Source organism: Nanorana parkeri, unplaced genomic scaffold, assembly GCF_000935625.1.
Source record: "Nanorana parkeri isolate BGI_ZX_2015 unplaced genomic scaffold, ASM93562v1 scaffold108, whole genome shotgun sequence".
Classification (NCBI taxonomy): domain Eukaryota; kingdom Metazoa; phylum Chordata; class Amphibia; order Anura; family Dicroglossidae; genus Nanorana; species Nanorana parkeri.
The window spans coordinates 160,996-177,239 of NW_017306376.1; the positions used below are offsets into that span (position 1 = coordinate 160,996).

At 39.9% G+C, this 16,244-nt stretch overlaps 2 protein-coding genes across 2 annotated transcripts in view; one reads left to right on the plus strand and one right to left on the minus strand.

The window, feature by feature from the left end:
- The window catches only part of CDH23 (cadherin related 23), a 782,513-nt gene that overhangs the window by 116,012 nt on the left and 650,257 nt on the right, over positions 1-16,244 (minus strand). The gene's annotated exons all lie outside the window — the stretch shown is intronic.
- CUNH10orf54 (chromosome unknown C10orf54 homolog) overlaps positions 1-16,244 on the plus strand; it is a 52,763-nt gene that overhangs the window by 30,975 nt on the left and 5,544 nt on the right. The window contains exons 2-5 of the mRNA XM_018553074.1: positions 3,694-4,053; positions 9,450-9,503; positions 14,165-14,272; positions 15,410-15,437. Of these exons, the coding sequence (XP_018408576.1) occupies positions 3,694-4,053; positions 9,450-9,503; positions 14,165-14,272; positions 15,410-15,437 (550 nt within the window). The remainder of the gene's footprint in view (positions 1-3,693; positions 4,054-9,449; positions 9,504-14,164; positions 14,273-15,409; positions 15,438-16,244) is intronic.

The following is a 16,244-nucleotide window of genomic DNA, read 5'->3' on the forward strand; positions in this document are numbered from 1 at the left end:
TGCAGCCCATATGTTTCAAGAGCACACATGTGCTTTACTACTCTTAAAGGAGAACTATGAGGTGAGTGAAAAATCACTCAGCCTCATAGTTCGAGCCGACGTGTGACAATGAAACTGTCGCAAAACGGCTCGCTCACTTCTCAATCATCTACTTGCAGAGAGCAGTGACTGTCAGTCACCGCTCCCTGCAGGGATTCCCCCCTCTCTGCTCCGATCCTCCATCGCTGACTGAAGGAACGGACGGGGAGGGGGCAGGTACAGCTGGCTCTGCCTCTAGATAGGCAGAGCCAGCTGTCACCCACGCAGCTGGGTGGATCTCAGCAGCATTGTCGGGATCCGTCCAGGCGGCGGCTGCAGTCTCAGTATGCCACAAGCTGTAGCTTGCAATTTACTAAGCTTTGGGTCACAGGAGGACGCTTGTATATGTCCCCCTGTGACCCTTAAGAGAACTATGAGGAAAAACACTTACCCCATAGTTCTCTTTCATTTCTGACTTTGGTACCCATGCAGGGAAAACCAACAAATTCACTTAAATAACGGTTCCTGCCGCAGTTAATATGTACTTTCTCTTCTCTCTCACACTACTGTGTTCACCACCAGAAGTGAAGAGAACATACATGTTACTTCTGGTTATAGGGAAGCATGTGATTCACTCCCCTTCCTCCCATGTGACAGTGCTTGGTAATTGAATGCTCAGGCACCAGTGTCCTCACAGAGAGGGACTTGAAACTTCAACAAGACTTCTTCAACTCACCTTAATTGATGAATGGGGGAGCGGAGGGAATGTAGGCATTACATGATATAGAGGCTAGAATTATTGCAAAGCTTTGCCCTACATAAGCAAAGAATAGGCTCACTTTAAATTTACATTGCTTTTCAAACATGCCCATTCACACCAAAACGATGATGTGCTACATTTAATGTGCTTTTCATCGAAACTGCAGTAAACTCAAAACTAAGTTTCAAGGTAAGCCTGAACTCAAAATCTAGATAATACATCTATATATTTTTTCTATTTCTTTTTGGACGGTTTTCTTAGAAAGTCTATAGACCACAATCTTTAGAGGTTTACCTTTTGATAAGATTGTAGATATTTAGCTAAAAGGAAGCACATTAATAAAAGTCACATAATGCAGTGTCATTGTTAAACTGATACTGACTTTACAGGTAGCCATACCTGCTGGTTACTAGTTCATCTCCCCACAGCTTGTGGTTTTCCTGATACTTTCAGTGTGTGCTTAACCTCAGAATCAAAACATTGTGACATCTGCTTCTGGTAAACAGGATGTGCCACTTAGTCGAAGGTAGTCCGCTTCAAGTTTCAAATCATGCTAATTTGTTCATACATCGGCATAATTCACAGTCTACTGATCAAAGGGCAGGAAGCATTCAAAATGGTCATAGAAATCTGCAACCTTTTCAATTTCTTACATCATTTTTCAAGGAGCCTTGATCAAGGTGGTGTGACTTGAAATACATTGAAATTTGGCTGTCTTATGATTTGTGACTGTGTAAGGCTGTACTTTAAACTTTAACATACGTTTTGTTTAAAAAAAATAAAAAACACTCTAGGTGAACTATAAAACTTACAAGATTTATAGCAAGCTTTTTACAGATTCATACCTTTCTTAGATATGATGAAATTGCTGTCCTTTTTTGGACTAATTTCTCAATGGGAGGGGGGTAAGCCTTCATTATAAACATCTGAACAAATGTCAGTTTTTAGAGAGTAACAGACTTAAAGCTGAAGTTTAGGATTTTTTCTGGGAGTGGGGGGATGAATACAGCACCAAACACATAAGAAAGATGTGTTTTGGTGTGTATCACTATACATGCAGCAGCTGCTTCTGGCAAACATTGTCCTCTCACTACGCCACCTCACAGCCACCACATCTTACACTCAGGGGCGTTGTGAGAGGCTGCAGGGAGAGAAGTCTGCCCACCCCCCCCAGCTCTCTCCTCCATTTACAGAACTGTTCTTACTATGATCCCACAATGCATCGAGTTCCGTGAATGGAGGAGGAGATTTTGTCATTCAACAGCTCTCTCCTCCATTTACAGAACTCAATCTATGATCTATACTCAGATCCCACAATGAGTTGAGTTCTGTGAAAGGAGGAGGAGGAGATTATCATTCAACAGCTCTCTCCTCCATTCACAGAACTCGATCTAGACTATGATCTATGATCCCAGAATGTATTGAGTTCTGTGATGGAGGTGGAGATTTTGTCATTCAACAGCTCTCTCCTCCATTCACAAAACTCAATCTGTGCCCTATGCTATGATCCCACAATGTATCAAGTTCTGTGAAAGGAAGAGGAAATTTTGTAATTCAACAGCTCTCTCCTCCATCCACAGAACTTGATGCATTGTGAAATCATATTAGGAATAGTATTGTGAATGTAGGAGATTGCTGAGGGGGGTGGGTCAGCGGTGCAACTTTACACAGCGGCTGCTGACCGACGTCTCTCTAAGCAGCCTCTCACAGCACCCCTGAGAGTATTATCAAAGGGTGCAATGCCAGAATGATTGTTGCCAGAAGCAGCTGCTGCAAGTACGAGGATATACACACATACACATATCCCTTGTGCTCAGTGCTGTATTCCCCCCAAACATCTTAAACTTCAGCTTTAAGGAAGTATTTTACCAAAAAAAGGAAGCACCTATTTCAGTGCAGATTTCTGAGAAGAGCAAACAGCCAAATGTCACAAGCAGGAAATAACATTTATGGGAGCATTCTGTACCCCAGTGTTGTAGAGTACCTCCAGGCTGCCATATTGCCACAATACATGACATTAGATGTAATTATCTATTCTATAAATAGATGTAATTTTCCTTGTTTACATGTTGTTTTCATGTATGCTTGTATCCAAAGACTAATAGTTAAACTACAGGGATCTCAAGTCTCCCTGATGTTCAGGGAGTCTCCCGCTATTGGATAGCGGCTCCCTGACGTCCGCGAGAGAGGCATTTTCTCCCTGAAAAGTTTACTCTGAGTAAACCTTTCCGGTAAGATAATGATATCACTGGGTATGGTAAAGTTTCAGAGTGAGGCTTGCCACCTGGAGGAAGGTCATGTGATCTCTAGAGTAGACCTCAAAACGAGGCTTGGCTCTCGGAAGGAAGAAGCTACTTGCTGCACAGAGAGGGCGGACATAGACTACTATTGAGAGCAGGTACAGGCACACTGGAGCTACTGCTGCAGGGTTGAGAGAGTGCTGTTAACCCTTTGTGGATAATACAGAATAAATGATATGTCCCGGTTGTCTAGTTATAGAGAACATTTCATTTGCTGCCCATAGTAATTAGTCAACTGTGTATCAGGGACTTTACTCCTGAATTTTTCAAGCCCTGTATATATATATATATATAAATATTATTATTTCTTTTATATTCTGACGGTGGCCGCTGTAAAAAAAACAAACAGAAAGGGCACCTCCCTGAAATGAGACGGGCACCTCCCTGAAATAAGGTTTTGCAGGTTGGGATGTCTGAAACTATAAAGTTAAAAAAAACCAAGGTGTTAAGGTGACTATGTATAGATTAACTTTTATGTACAATCTAATAAAATCTGATGAATATAAAATGAGAATTATGCCACTTGGTGTACAAAAAAAGCTACCTGCAGAAGATAAAAATAAGAAACATTATCAAAAAATTTTCTCTGACCATTGTTCTCTCTCTTTCCTACAGACGGGACAGTTGCATTCTCAGTTTTTGCACCGCACTCAAAGTACATATGCCCAGAAGGACATGAGGTGAACCTCACATGCTCTATCAGAGGACACCGTAGCCATCAGCATGACATGTTAAGTGTACATTGGGCTTTCACTAAAGACAGGAACCCAGGCTGCACAGAAGAAAAACATGCGAAGAATACAACAGAGAACAGCCATCACAAAGGAGACCATTTCTCCAATCGTCTGTTCTATAGAACGCTGGTGAACATCACCCAATCAGACAGCGGTGGCTATTGCTGTTTTCTCTATGAGACAAATAAGAAGCATTTGATCCATGAAGCACATGGTTATATGGAACTTCAGGTGAAATCAGGTAACCGTTTTGCATTTTTAATGGCTTTAATTGTACATAGAAAATTATTTTAAAATGATGAATTTATGGGGGGAAAAAACTACCGTATATAAAAATAATTCAAAAATAGAAAAAATAACAGTAAAGATACTGACAATAATCAGATGGCACATATGGGTTCAGTAAGTGTTTTAGAAAAAGGGTCAGGAAACGGGTTAGTGTACACCAGTGCTCTGTAAAGCTTCTTCTTTGAAAATGCTTTTCAGTGTCAGTAACTGTTGATGTCATAGCCCTTTAACATCTGAAAGGCTCTCTCTGTTTAGGAGAGTGCTGAAGCTAAGACAAGACCAATGTGGGCAATTTTAACACAAGTGCAAGGTATATGGTAGTAGCTAGCAATTGTGTGCACATAGTCTTAGAAATTATCTTAGTGCCAAAGATCTTCTGACAAATGTACTCAAAGACACTTCTTCTACTGCACATGGACATGTAACTGTGCAAAGACAATTTAAATCCAAGAACCATTGCCAAGAGCATCTGCTAAAGTTCATGGCTTCCCACAGTCATATTGATCTTCAGTATTCATCAGGTGCCTGTGGGCCATTCAGGCCTTGGTGTCCTGGTGTTGATGCATATTTTTTTCATGCATTAACATGTGTAGCAATTTTGCAGCCCATTCATTTGACGCACCAAAGGTCCGAAAAGATGGATATGCACAATACTGGCAATACAGTGTACCACAGTTCACGGTAATGCTTTGCCAAGTTTTGCCGTGCGCCGCAACACAAGCGCTTTGCAACTGCATTCCCTTGGTGTATTAGGTGCCTTTCAAATAAATGGCACTGCAACGTGTTGATGCATTTGTACGCATTACCGTGATGCACCACAGTAGAAAGGTGGGAATGGCCCTAAAGAAAGTAACAGTGAATATAAATGGACATAAACCTATGTAAGCAGAAATTGGTTGGCATCGGGTGACATTTAAGTTTTCAGTTTATCTGCTTTCAAATGCCACACCCCTTGACATCCTGAGAAAATGATTAAATCACTAAAGAAGTTTGACATTGTTTATAATTTTGCTCTGCAGCTGAGTGTTAGCTATTGTTCATGTGCTATGAATGGCTTCCTTTAGTGTCCTTCAATAGACAGGAAGTCTGATATGGTAGTTAGCTAAAACAGCTGTAGAAAGCTATTGAAATGTTTACACCATTATTTATGAATTACTGTATGCTGCATTGCATAAGGGGTCATATGGGAAAACAGATTCACTGATTATATGTGAAATGACGACAACAGAATATTAAAGTGTATCTAAACCCACATCTAATATATTGTATCTTACCAGACTTTGCTAAGCTGCATTAGTTTTCCTTTTTTTAGGCGTATTTTCCCTTTAGCTTCACTTGGCCATCCTGTTGGTAACATATTTTCTATCCTAGGGTGACTATGGTAACTTGCTACACTGTATGAGGAGCAGCATTATCATCCTAGGCTCCTCTCCTGACTTGGACTACTTGCTTCATCTTCATTACGTAGGGTGGAGTTGTTTTGTAGTTCACAGAAGATAGCTGGAAAAGCTAATAACAGATTTTTGTTCAGTGCACAGGAAGTTACAAGGACAGAGGATTTCAAGCAGGATCAAAGGGAATGTTTCTGTACCTGCAGAAAATGTACTGAACAAAATATACCCCTAAAAGTTTCTACATTGCTGCTTACTGGTTCAAAGTGGAAACGAGAGCTAGGTTTTCAAAAGTCTCCTGAACAGTGGACCCAAGCATGAAATGATTTCTCTTTCTGCTCCATCAATTCTGCAGAGGGGGCTACAAGGTCACAATGAGATGGCACCGTATTCCAGCCCACTATGTTCCAAACTACCCCAATACTTGTTTACAAAGTTTGACTCTTTAATGCAATTATCACAAGATCATCCTGGATAGCACTCTTTACATGAGAGAATTGACTTCCTAAAGAAGGTCCAATAAAAGTTTTCCTCTTATCATGTTACCCACAAAACAATCCATTGCCAAATCATGGAAACAACCAAATACTAATTTCAATAATAATAATAATAATAAACTCTTAAACATGATCCAAGATAGTATAGAAATATTCTAAAAAATCTGGAAGCCTCGTATTGAGAACTTAACTTCTAGTAGCCCATGGTCCTAGAGGCTGGTACCCCCATATGCATGCTCCTGGTCCCTTCTCGGGGCCCTAAAGCCTGACCAACCACTTACCCCTCCTTTTCTTTCTGTTACAATCCTCCCAACAACCCCCTACTGCTCCCACAATATACCCTCTTTCTCTCTCTAGACTGGTAGGCCATATTAGTATGTTCAGTATACAGTATATATAATGAATCCTTTATACTTTTAAGGATCACATCATTACTATATCTAAGGCCACTGGTAATGCAACACTATAATAATAATAATAATAATATACTAATATCAACTGTTGTAATTTTGGTTGAAATGAAGAAATGGCTTTAACAGAGGGTCTTTTGGTTCTTTTTTGCCCTGCCCACTTTCTATCTTGTCTTACTACTTACCAAACACTTCTTCATACATACCATGTTTTCCATACCTTGAACCACAAGTCTGAACAACTGTAATCTAGTGACAATAAATAACAGTGCAATTTTAGACTGTGTCTGTGCTACAATCCAGTCTTTCTAGATGCACAGTTGGTAATCCTCATGTCCTATTTTATATTCTTGCACTGATTATAACAGGTATGTAACAGGAGTTTGCACATGGAAATAAATGGCTCTGTAGTTTTTGGCAATTGTTGTATGATAAGTTCACCAGTTGTGGATACATAGCTCTCAACTGTACCTTTTTAAAAAAAAACAAATCCCTCTGTCCACCTTTATGCTCAGATATCATTCTTTTTGGGCTAAAGTATAAAACTTGGAACATTGGAATAGCTGGATCTAATCCTAGACACAGCTCAAGCCAGGAGAACCTTTAAAGTCTGAGTTCCTAGACTCTTCAGTCCAGGAGTTGTCTGACTCTTGACTTCTGAATGAGAGTTCTGGGGCTGATGGGTGCCTCCTTCGAGGCAGTTCCATTTATAAAATTCCTCTCCAGAACCCTACAACACAACATTCTGTCATCATGGGCCGATCTGGCACTGAAGACCAGGTTGTCCCTGGCCTTGTGGCTCAGAAATGTGGGCTCTCAAGTTGGGAAGTCCTTCATTTCAGTCTCTTGGATGCCATCCTTACATTGGATGCCATCCTGTTGGGCTGGTGAGGAATACTGAACACCTTGTTGATGCAGGGGACTTGGATGTCAGAAAAATATTGTCTACCGAGCAACATTCTGAAACGTCTGGAAATTTGGTGGTGCTGCAGTATTGGACATCCTGACTGGAGGGTCATCTGTAACGAATTCAGTTGGACAACATCATAGAAGTGTTGGCAGCACCTGGTCCCATTGGTACTGGTCCCGATACCTGGAGATATTCTAGAACCTTTATCATAGGTGTGGGATCTCAGATGTGGACTTCCTGGCCTCCAGGTTCAACAACAAACCAGAAAGGTTTGTCTATGGGTTACTTCTAGCTGAAACAGTGGATGCATTGGTGGCTTTGCAGGATCAGTACACCCTGATCTATGCCTTTTCTCCCCTGAAACTCCATCATCTGCTTCATAGGATTAAGATGGGGAGCATTCCTTTAATCGTCATAGCTCCAGACTGGCCCAATACTCTGACTTGATCAGACTCCTGGCAGATGCTGTGGATTTTTTGTCTCATGGACCAATTTACTACACTGTTTCTTGGTCACTGGCTGTTAATGACATGGCTGTTGAAGCCCAAATTCAAGACAGAGGCATATTTGAATCAATGATTCCCACTATGGTAAAAGCTAGAAAGTCTACATCCGCAAGGTCTATCATTGCATGTGGAAGGATTACGTCACTTGGTGTGAGACACGAAATCTTAAACCAACTAAACTCTCCCTGGGATGATATCTGACATTTGTACAGATGAGCCAACATTTGGGCCTGGACCAACCTTAAGGGTTAGGTCTCTGCAGGTGGATCCAATTCTGGTTTTACATTCTTTGATGGTGTCTTCAAAGTGTCTGCACCCATGAGCTACCATGTGACTCCATGTTATCTCCGTTTGGTTTTCTTGGCACTTTAAAAGCCACCTTATGAACCAATCATGGATATTTCCCACTCCACTCTCACAAGTTTGTGTCCCTTGTTGTCATCACCTTGGTGAAGCATGTGTCTGAGCTGATGGCCTTATCCTGAAAAGAGCACTTCCTGGTGTTACACAAGGACAAGGTGGTTTTGAAACCCACAACTTCCTTCTTATCTAAGGTAATTTTGGCCTCTTATGTCGATCAGGACATCATTCTTTCATCCCAGTCCAGATCCTATTCATCAAAAGAAGATATCTCTTAATTGCCTGGAGGTAGTTTGTGCTGGTTAACTTTACCTCATAGCCACTGCTCCTATTAGGATGACTGACACTCTGTATCTCATTCCTGATGGTCCCTGTAAAGGCAAACCAGCTTTGTGTGCCACCATTTCTAGGTGGCTTAGAAAAACCATCATTCAAACTTATGATCTTAAGGATTGGGTTTCACCCTTTCTTGTCAAGGCACACTGCACTAGATCTGTAAGAACTTATTGGGCTTTTCGGCATCAGGCAGCTTTTTTCCCATATTTGTGAGGCTGCCATGTGGTCTTCGGTTCTCCAAGTTTTACCAGGTGGATGCTCGGACCTGATCTGATACCAGCTTCAGCTTTAAGGTCCTTCAGGTGGCTCTTTATGTTGCAGGCAGTCCCCAGTTCTGTTGTTTCTTGTGGGCCTTTTAGTATTCTGTCACCCACCCTCAGTTGGACTGATTTTGGACATTCTGACAGTCTCTGAATTCCTGTGTCCCTCAATGCATGAAAAAGAAAATTGTATTTTTGTACTTATTGTAACATTTCCTGGATTTCATTGAGAGACACAAGTCACACCTCTCTGTGTTTTATCATAATGCTCAGTACTGTTGTATCACCAAACTGACGTATGGTGGGAGTAGGAGGAGTTATATTGGGCTGGTCCATAATTTTTTTTGTTTGCCAATGACCAATTTTTCTGTCCAGTCCTCCTTTAAGTGTCAATATTTCCTGAAAGTGCCTGAATTCCAGTGTCCGTCATCGGACTCAGAAAACTTTTTTACGAAAGTCCCATTTTCCCATTTTAGAATGTTAGGTATGTAATACTCGGCCAGAGGGGCATAACATAATGATTGTCATGGTTTATTCTGCTAAGCAGACAGGAGTAAACAGCCATGAAGGCTGTTGTTCAACTGAGCTGAACTAATAATGGCCCAAAAAAACTAAAACACAATGGTATTTTTCTGTGTACATTGAAAATTTTGTAACTGATTTTCATTTTACATTTTAGATGATCCAGATCTTAAGGCATGTTCACTTCTCTCATCTGAAAAGGACAGTGATGGTATGTACATCTTTCTGTTAACCAATGCCACCTTTTAGCTTGCTATTGAACTCGTTTAGTCATGCTGTCATAAAGATATTAAAATAAGTGTGACATAGTTTACTCTCTTACACGTTTTCATGCACTGTTAGAGCCTACCCTTTAAGATGAACACCGGGTAGCTATTACACATGGTGCAAAACACTACATGACCTTAATCCCATCTGTCAGTTTCTGGTGGCATGTCGGTGAGGATTTAAGGATGTTGTGGATACATACGGGACATGCTTTAACCTGCTCAAGGATAGGGTTAAACTGGCTATGAAACATGGGGACCTATCACACTTTAGGGTTGATTTACTAAAGGAAAACTTTACTAAAGGTTAACTTTGCAAGGGAATTTTCCCTTAGCTTAATGAATGAGCTGAAGCTCTGCTGACATCTATCATCCAGTCGAGTGCAAGAAAAATTACTGTTTTTTTTTTTCTTGCAAGCTGGTCGGTATTCTTTGCAAAGTGAATTTTTCAGCACACTCAAGCTAAGAAAAATTATCTTCCAAAGTGATAATTCTCTTGCAAAGTTAACAGCCTATTTGCCTTTAGTAATTCAAAACCTTTGTGTCAACATCATGCTGCAAGTTTCCCCTGCCATTTGCACTGTTTACAGTTTAATATTTTTTACTATACCAGTATTAAAGGATGTACTGTTGAAATATGGAGGCTACCATTGCTGACCACTTCTTCAGAAAATGACAGTGGTCTGGCTATCATGCTGGCTTCAGTTCTCCGGGTCCTTAATTTATAATACGTATGGACACCAGGAGTTCTGACTTTCATTACCTGTATATTTGTTCCAGATCAGTGACTTTAACAGTAGCTAAAGACAGTTAGACAATTAGCATTTTTTAGAGAACAGCAGCAGCAGTTTTCATATTTCTCTCAGTACAAGTTTCCTTTAACACCCAGGTTAACACAAGATTGATCTGTCAGTTAACACTAACCAAATATATCTTCTGTTATCTATGCTAACTTACAGTAGGTGTTCAGAAATAGCCTGTACAGTCACTAGTAAATCCTGGCAAACAATGGCTTAGTCATTCTAGGAAATACTTAACTTATTCTTTATCTGTCTGGCCAAGTAAAATTACATTGTTACCAGATGGTTTGCAATAAATCACAAGTACTAGAACGGTGACCTCAATTGTTGAATATAGAATTCTAATTACTGAATCACTGTAAGAAAGGTTCTCAACCTTTCTCAGTGAGCCACAATGAAATATATCAAGCAGTAAGGAGCTTCTCTCCAGTATGTAAAATAACACTTGGATGGCCTCTTGTTAAAGGCGCATTCTAGTCAAACATGAAAATTATGCAATAAAAGGACAACTATAATAAGGCACTTGTAACAGTTTAACAGGGTTATTCACAAAAGGGTGAGGAGTTTGGAGAAGGCAGGAAAAGTGCACAATCCAGGACAACATAGCTGAACTGGAAAGTGAGCTGAATTGGAGAATTTTTCCTAGCTTGTCCACTTCTGCTGCCTTCTCCAAACTCTTCAGACTTTTGTGAATAACATTTTAAGTGTTAAAGTGGACCTTTTTACCCCCTTTGGCTAAAAATTACATCAGCATGCCGATATCAAATCATCTTACATTAATTAGCTAAACATACATATTTTCATTTTACTTACAATTTCTCGTTTTCTACGTCCTGGTTCTCTTTGGCAAAAGTGATGTAATTTACCTAAGCATTGCATCCTGGGAAGGTTACATCAGCAGATCTGTAATCTCGTGAGATCTCAGGGAAAGATATTTTCTTCCCCTGAGATGATGTACATGGCCACATGTCCTAGTCACATGTGCCAGAGTTTCAGGAAGTAAAGGGAGATGGACTCATCTGCCCTTACTAAAAATGGCCACTGTGAGAAGAATGGAGAAGAAAAGAGAAGAAAAGAGAAACAAGGTATGCAAAGAATAAACAGCCAGCAATTATCTATAAATATATAAATATGTGTGTAGATTGCCATTACTAAACATTTCTAATAGGGCTGTGCAAATTAACGATTAATTTCTCGATTAATTGTTAATCTTTTTGATCGCTAATGAAAATATTCACCTCTCCGCCGCCTTCCGGGAGTCCCGTCGGAGATCCGGTGACGTCACGGACATCGACATCTCCGGACTCCTCCCCCCTTCCTCAAGTGGCTCCGTCGGCAAATGAAGCAAAGGGGGAAGGAGTACGGTGACGTCGATGTCCCCAAGTGGCTCCGTCGGCTAACGAAGGGAAGGGGGAGGAGTCCGGTGGCGTCGATGTCCCCAAGTGGCTCCGTCGGCTAACAAAGGGAAGGGGGAGGAGTCCGGTGACGTCGATGTCCCCAAGTGGCTCCGTCGGCTAACGAAGGGAAGAGGGGAGGAGTCCGGTGACATCGATGTCCCCAAGTGGCTCCGTCGGCTAACGAAGGGAAGGGGGAGGAGTCCGGTGACATTGATGTCCGTGACGTCATCGGACTCCTACCCCTTCCCTTCGTTAGCCGACGGAGCCACTTGGGCCGGTGAGTTTGCCGAAGAAACTTTCTGCACGAGCGCCAGCCAAGGCATTGGCCTATTCACATACAGCACAGCAATGAAGTAATAAAATGAACTAGGATCACAGTAATCCAGCACGTTATTATTTGGAGTTGCCCCACTCAAGCGGCAGCCATATTGAGTGAGGCACGTGAGATTAATAACGTGCTGGATTAGTGTGATCCTAGTTCATTTTATTACTTCATTGTTGTGCTGTATGTGTATAGGCCAAATGTAACTGGATCTGTATGTGCGTTATAATTAATCTGTTCGATTAATCGAACACGAAAATTTTAATCAGTAACAGCCCTAATTTCTAAAGGTGCCTTTGGTATTATTTTGAAGATATGGATAAAGTTCCTCTTTAACACATTTTCAAAGTTTGCAACAATGTATATATTTTCCTGGGGTCTATTATATTGGTTCAGCTTTGCTGTTATGTTCTTTGTTCGTGAAAGGAAGGCTGCAGCGTTTTACGCAGCACTAAGAGCAAGAGTCATTGGGGTTGATTTACTAAAGGCAAATATCCTATGCATTTTGCAAGGGATTTTTTCCTTAGCTTAGTTAATGTGGTGAAACTCTGCTGAACTCCATCATCCAATTATACATTACCAAAAATACTGTTTTCTTTCTTGGGTATACTTTGAAAAGTGAATTTTCACCACATTCACTAAGCTAAACAAAAATTCCTTTTGCAAAGTGAACATGGTCTACCTCCTTTAGTAAATCAACCCCACAGTTTCACAGTCACTTATGCATATATAAAATGAAAGCACAGTGTGCCAGATTCATCAAGCTGCACTTAAGACATGCCATAATATTGACCCCTTTAGCATACAGTACCTTAATTTCTGTTTTAGTGCACCTTGCTATTACAGCTTGATTAATCAGGGCCAACGAGTCAGAATTATTCAGAGAGTGGTGATCAATGATTCATGCTCTGAATGGTCTGAGGTTGTTAGTGGTGTCACCCAAGGTTCAGTGTTGGGCCTCTTACTGTTAAATCTTTTTATAAATAACATAGAGTTGGGTATTAAAAGTACTATTTCTGTGTTTGCAGATGACACCAAGTTATGTAGTGGAATACAGTCCTTACATGATGTCTCCAACTTACAAGCAGATCTGAATGCACTGTATGATTGGGCATCTATTTGGCAAATAAGGTTGAATGTTGATAAATGTAAAGTTATGCACTTGGGAACTAAAAACATGCATGCGTCATACACTATAGGGGGAGTATGTTTGAAGGAGTAAATCATGGAGAAAGATCTGGGTGTTCTGGTAGACCATAGACTGAATAATATCATGCAATGTCAAGTTTCTAAAGCAAGCAAAATACATTTTTGTATTAAAAAGGGAAACTAGGGGGCACTCTTTGCGTCTGGAGGAAAAGAGGTTTAACATTTGCATATGGAAAGTACCATTCACAGTTGTGAAAATGTGGAATAGACTGCCCAGGAGCTAGTTCTAGCTAGCTCAGTGAACTGTTTAAAAAAAAAAAAACAGGATGTATTCCTAAATGCACAGAATATTACTGGATATTGAGTTCTTATAGGTATATTAAGCATCAGATATTGTTGATCCAGGGAATATCCAATTGCCCTATGGGATCAGGAAGAATTTTTTTTCACCTTTTGGAGCAAATTGAACCATGCTTTATAGGGTTTTTTTTTGCCTTCCTCTGGATCAACAGTGGGTAACTGTGGGCATGGCGTTCTGTTTTAGGTTTATATTTTTTCTTATCTCTAAAGGTGGAACACGATAGACTTGTGTCTTTTTTCAACCTGACTATGTAACAGTTTCAAGGCCTAGCTATTTCAGATATTGCTCACTATTTCTGATGTGTTTTAAGTGCTATTGCAGCTTAGTGGATTAGGGCCATTGTTTGAGTTTCTACTACTTTGCATTTCAGGTATAAACTTGTTTGTGTTCTACTGGCTTTAAAGCAAAGACTTTTATGAAACTGAGTGTAGAAACCCTCGGAGCCACAGAAACAGGCTAGTAAAAAAAAAAGTTATGTAGTAAGCACGCATATAGGTATAGTCTGATTTAATTAAGTCTACAGTAATTAGGATAATTCATTTTAATTTATCCTATGCTTTTTATTTCTTTCCGGTAGGCACAACAGCAGCTGCAGTGGCCATTGTGGCCTGTATTGTTGGAATCCTGTGCATGCCTCTTATACTAATACTAGTTTACAAACAAAGAAAAGCAGTGACTGCCAGAAGTAAGTATCATCAACTGAATGAGATGAAATATCCATGCGGACTGTAAAATTAACACTGCAATTAAATAAGGGGGGTTTAAATGAAGTATACTTTGGTTGATTCTGACTAGAAAAAACGATTTCAATTACTTATATCACAGCCACTGTTACAGTTGCCTATTTGCTTGATCTTCCTGTGACGGTAGTCTTGTTTTTCTTTGAAACTGTGTACTTAAGGTTTATTGGATTACTTCTATTTTTTATGTAAATCTTTTGTCTTGTTATATAAAGTTATTAAAAAATATCATAACAATCTTTAAAGAAAGTATTCTGGTTACTGAATCTAGTTGTCTTATAGCCAATGTATTCTCTTTCGAAAATCAAATAAAACAGCTTAGTCTACGGACTGTATGTAGAATCAGTGAGGGCTTTAAAGCGGTCCTGTTTAGCATTCACTCCAGAAAGGACGGGGCCAAAACACTCACCATTTATAAATACAGCCCATAGAGTAATATGTTATATCTTAGAGAGAATAGAGTTGGTTGTCACCACCTTTGGTAACAATAACATGTTTTTATACACCCAAGCAAGTAACAGTGACTTCTGGAGTCCCCACAGTGTCCATTATGAAACACATTGTGACTGACCTTAAAAAAAGAAAGGCAACTCAAAAATGTTACTATGGTTGCTACTTTGCTTATAGTTTTATTGTGATAGAAAAAGAAGTATTATACCATTATAAATGGAACTGGCAACATTTTATAAAAAAAGAACACAATTATTAGTAATCTTAGCTGTACAGAATGTTCGGCCACAAAAATCTTTGATTTATAGTGGACAGCACAATAAAAGTGTCCAGAGGAGGAACGTCAATAAAATCTTACCCAAAACAAACAAGGAACAATGCTATGGAATGTATGCTACATACACAGATGAAATCAGCATTTATTGTATAGTCAGAATCCAATGTAGAAAGAAGTAATTACTTAAAACTGTTATTTGAAAATACAATTCACAGAGTGCAAATAAGACACAAACACAAATGATGAATAGCAGTGACCTAGCTGTTGAAAGGTGTACTACGTACTTTTCATCATTTTATCATTTTTCATGTAAAATGAGAAACAGCAACTTAACTTTCATTTCTTATTATTCTAGGAGCACAGGAGTTGGTGAGAATGGACAGGTATGTTTTCTTTGTGTAAATGCTCTAAGTTCTCTCTTATAGATTATTGTCTGTCTGTTGAACAAAGCCATTTTACAAGTGCAACAAAAGAAGTGCATTTGAAAGTTTGTATGAGCCTTTAAAAGGGAAAGTGCACCCTTCATTTCCTGAGCTCTATAATTGTCATACATTCAGTGCCCAGAACTGGCACAGCTTTTACTCCAATGGCACTGCATTTTCTATTCAGAGCCCCAAATTTGCATTGATTCAAGATGGGGAACAACCATCAAAAATATTTTTCAAAAGGACTGTCATTATTCTCTATAGCCATTCCTTATCCCCAGTTCCTCACATGCACCAGGCTGTTGGGGAAAGTAGAGCCGGGGTTGTGAAAAATGCACTGTATCTATGCGCTTCTCCTTTAACTCCTGTAGGATAAAGGAACCCATACATATAAAAGGAGCATCATTATGGCTTAGCTAGTTGCAGGGGAGGAAGGGGTTTATTTTTTTGCTCAGTGGCCATGAGCGTGGCTTTGCCTTTGTACTCACAACAACGAAGTACCATGATACATCTATGTGTACTTTTTGAAGAAAGCATTGCAAAGAGCAAAAGGATAGCATGCAAAGCCTGGTTCAGTTAAAGTGGGCCTTTTACCCATATCTTTAAAATAACAACAAACACACTTTTAGAAATGTTTAGTAATGGCAATCTACACATACTTCTAGATAATTGCCAGCTTTGTATTCTTTGCATACCTTATTTCTCTTTTCTTTCTTCGTCTTCTGACAGTGGCCATGTTAACTAAGGGCAGATTACTAGCTCTCC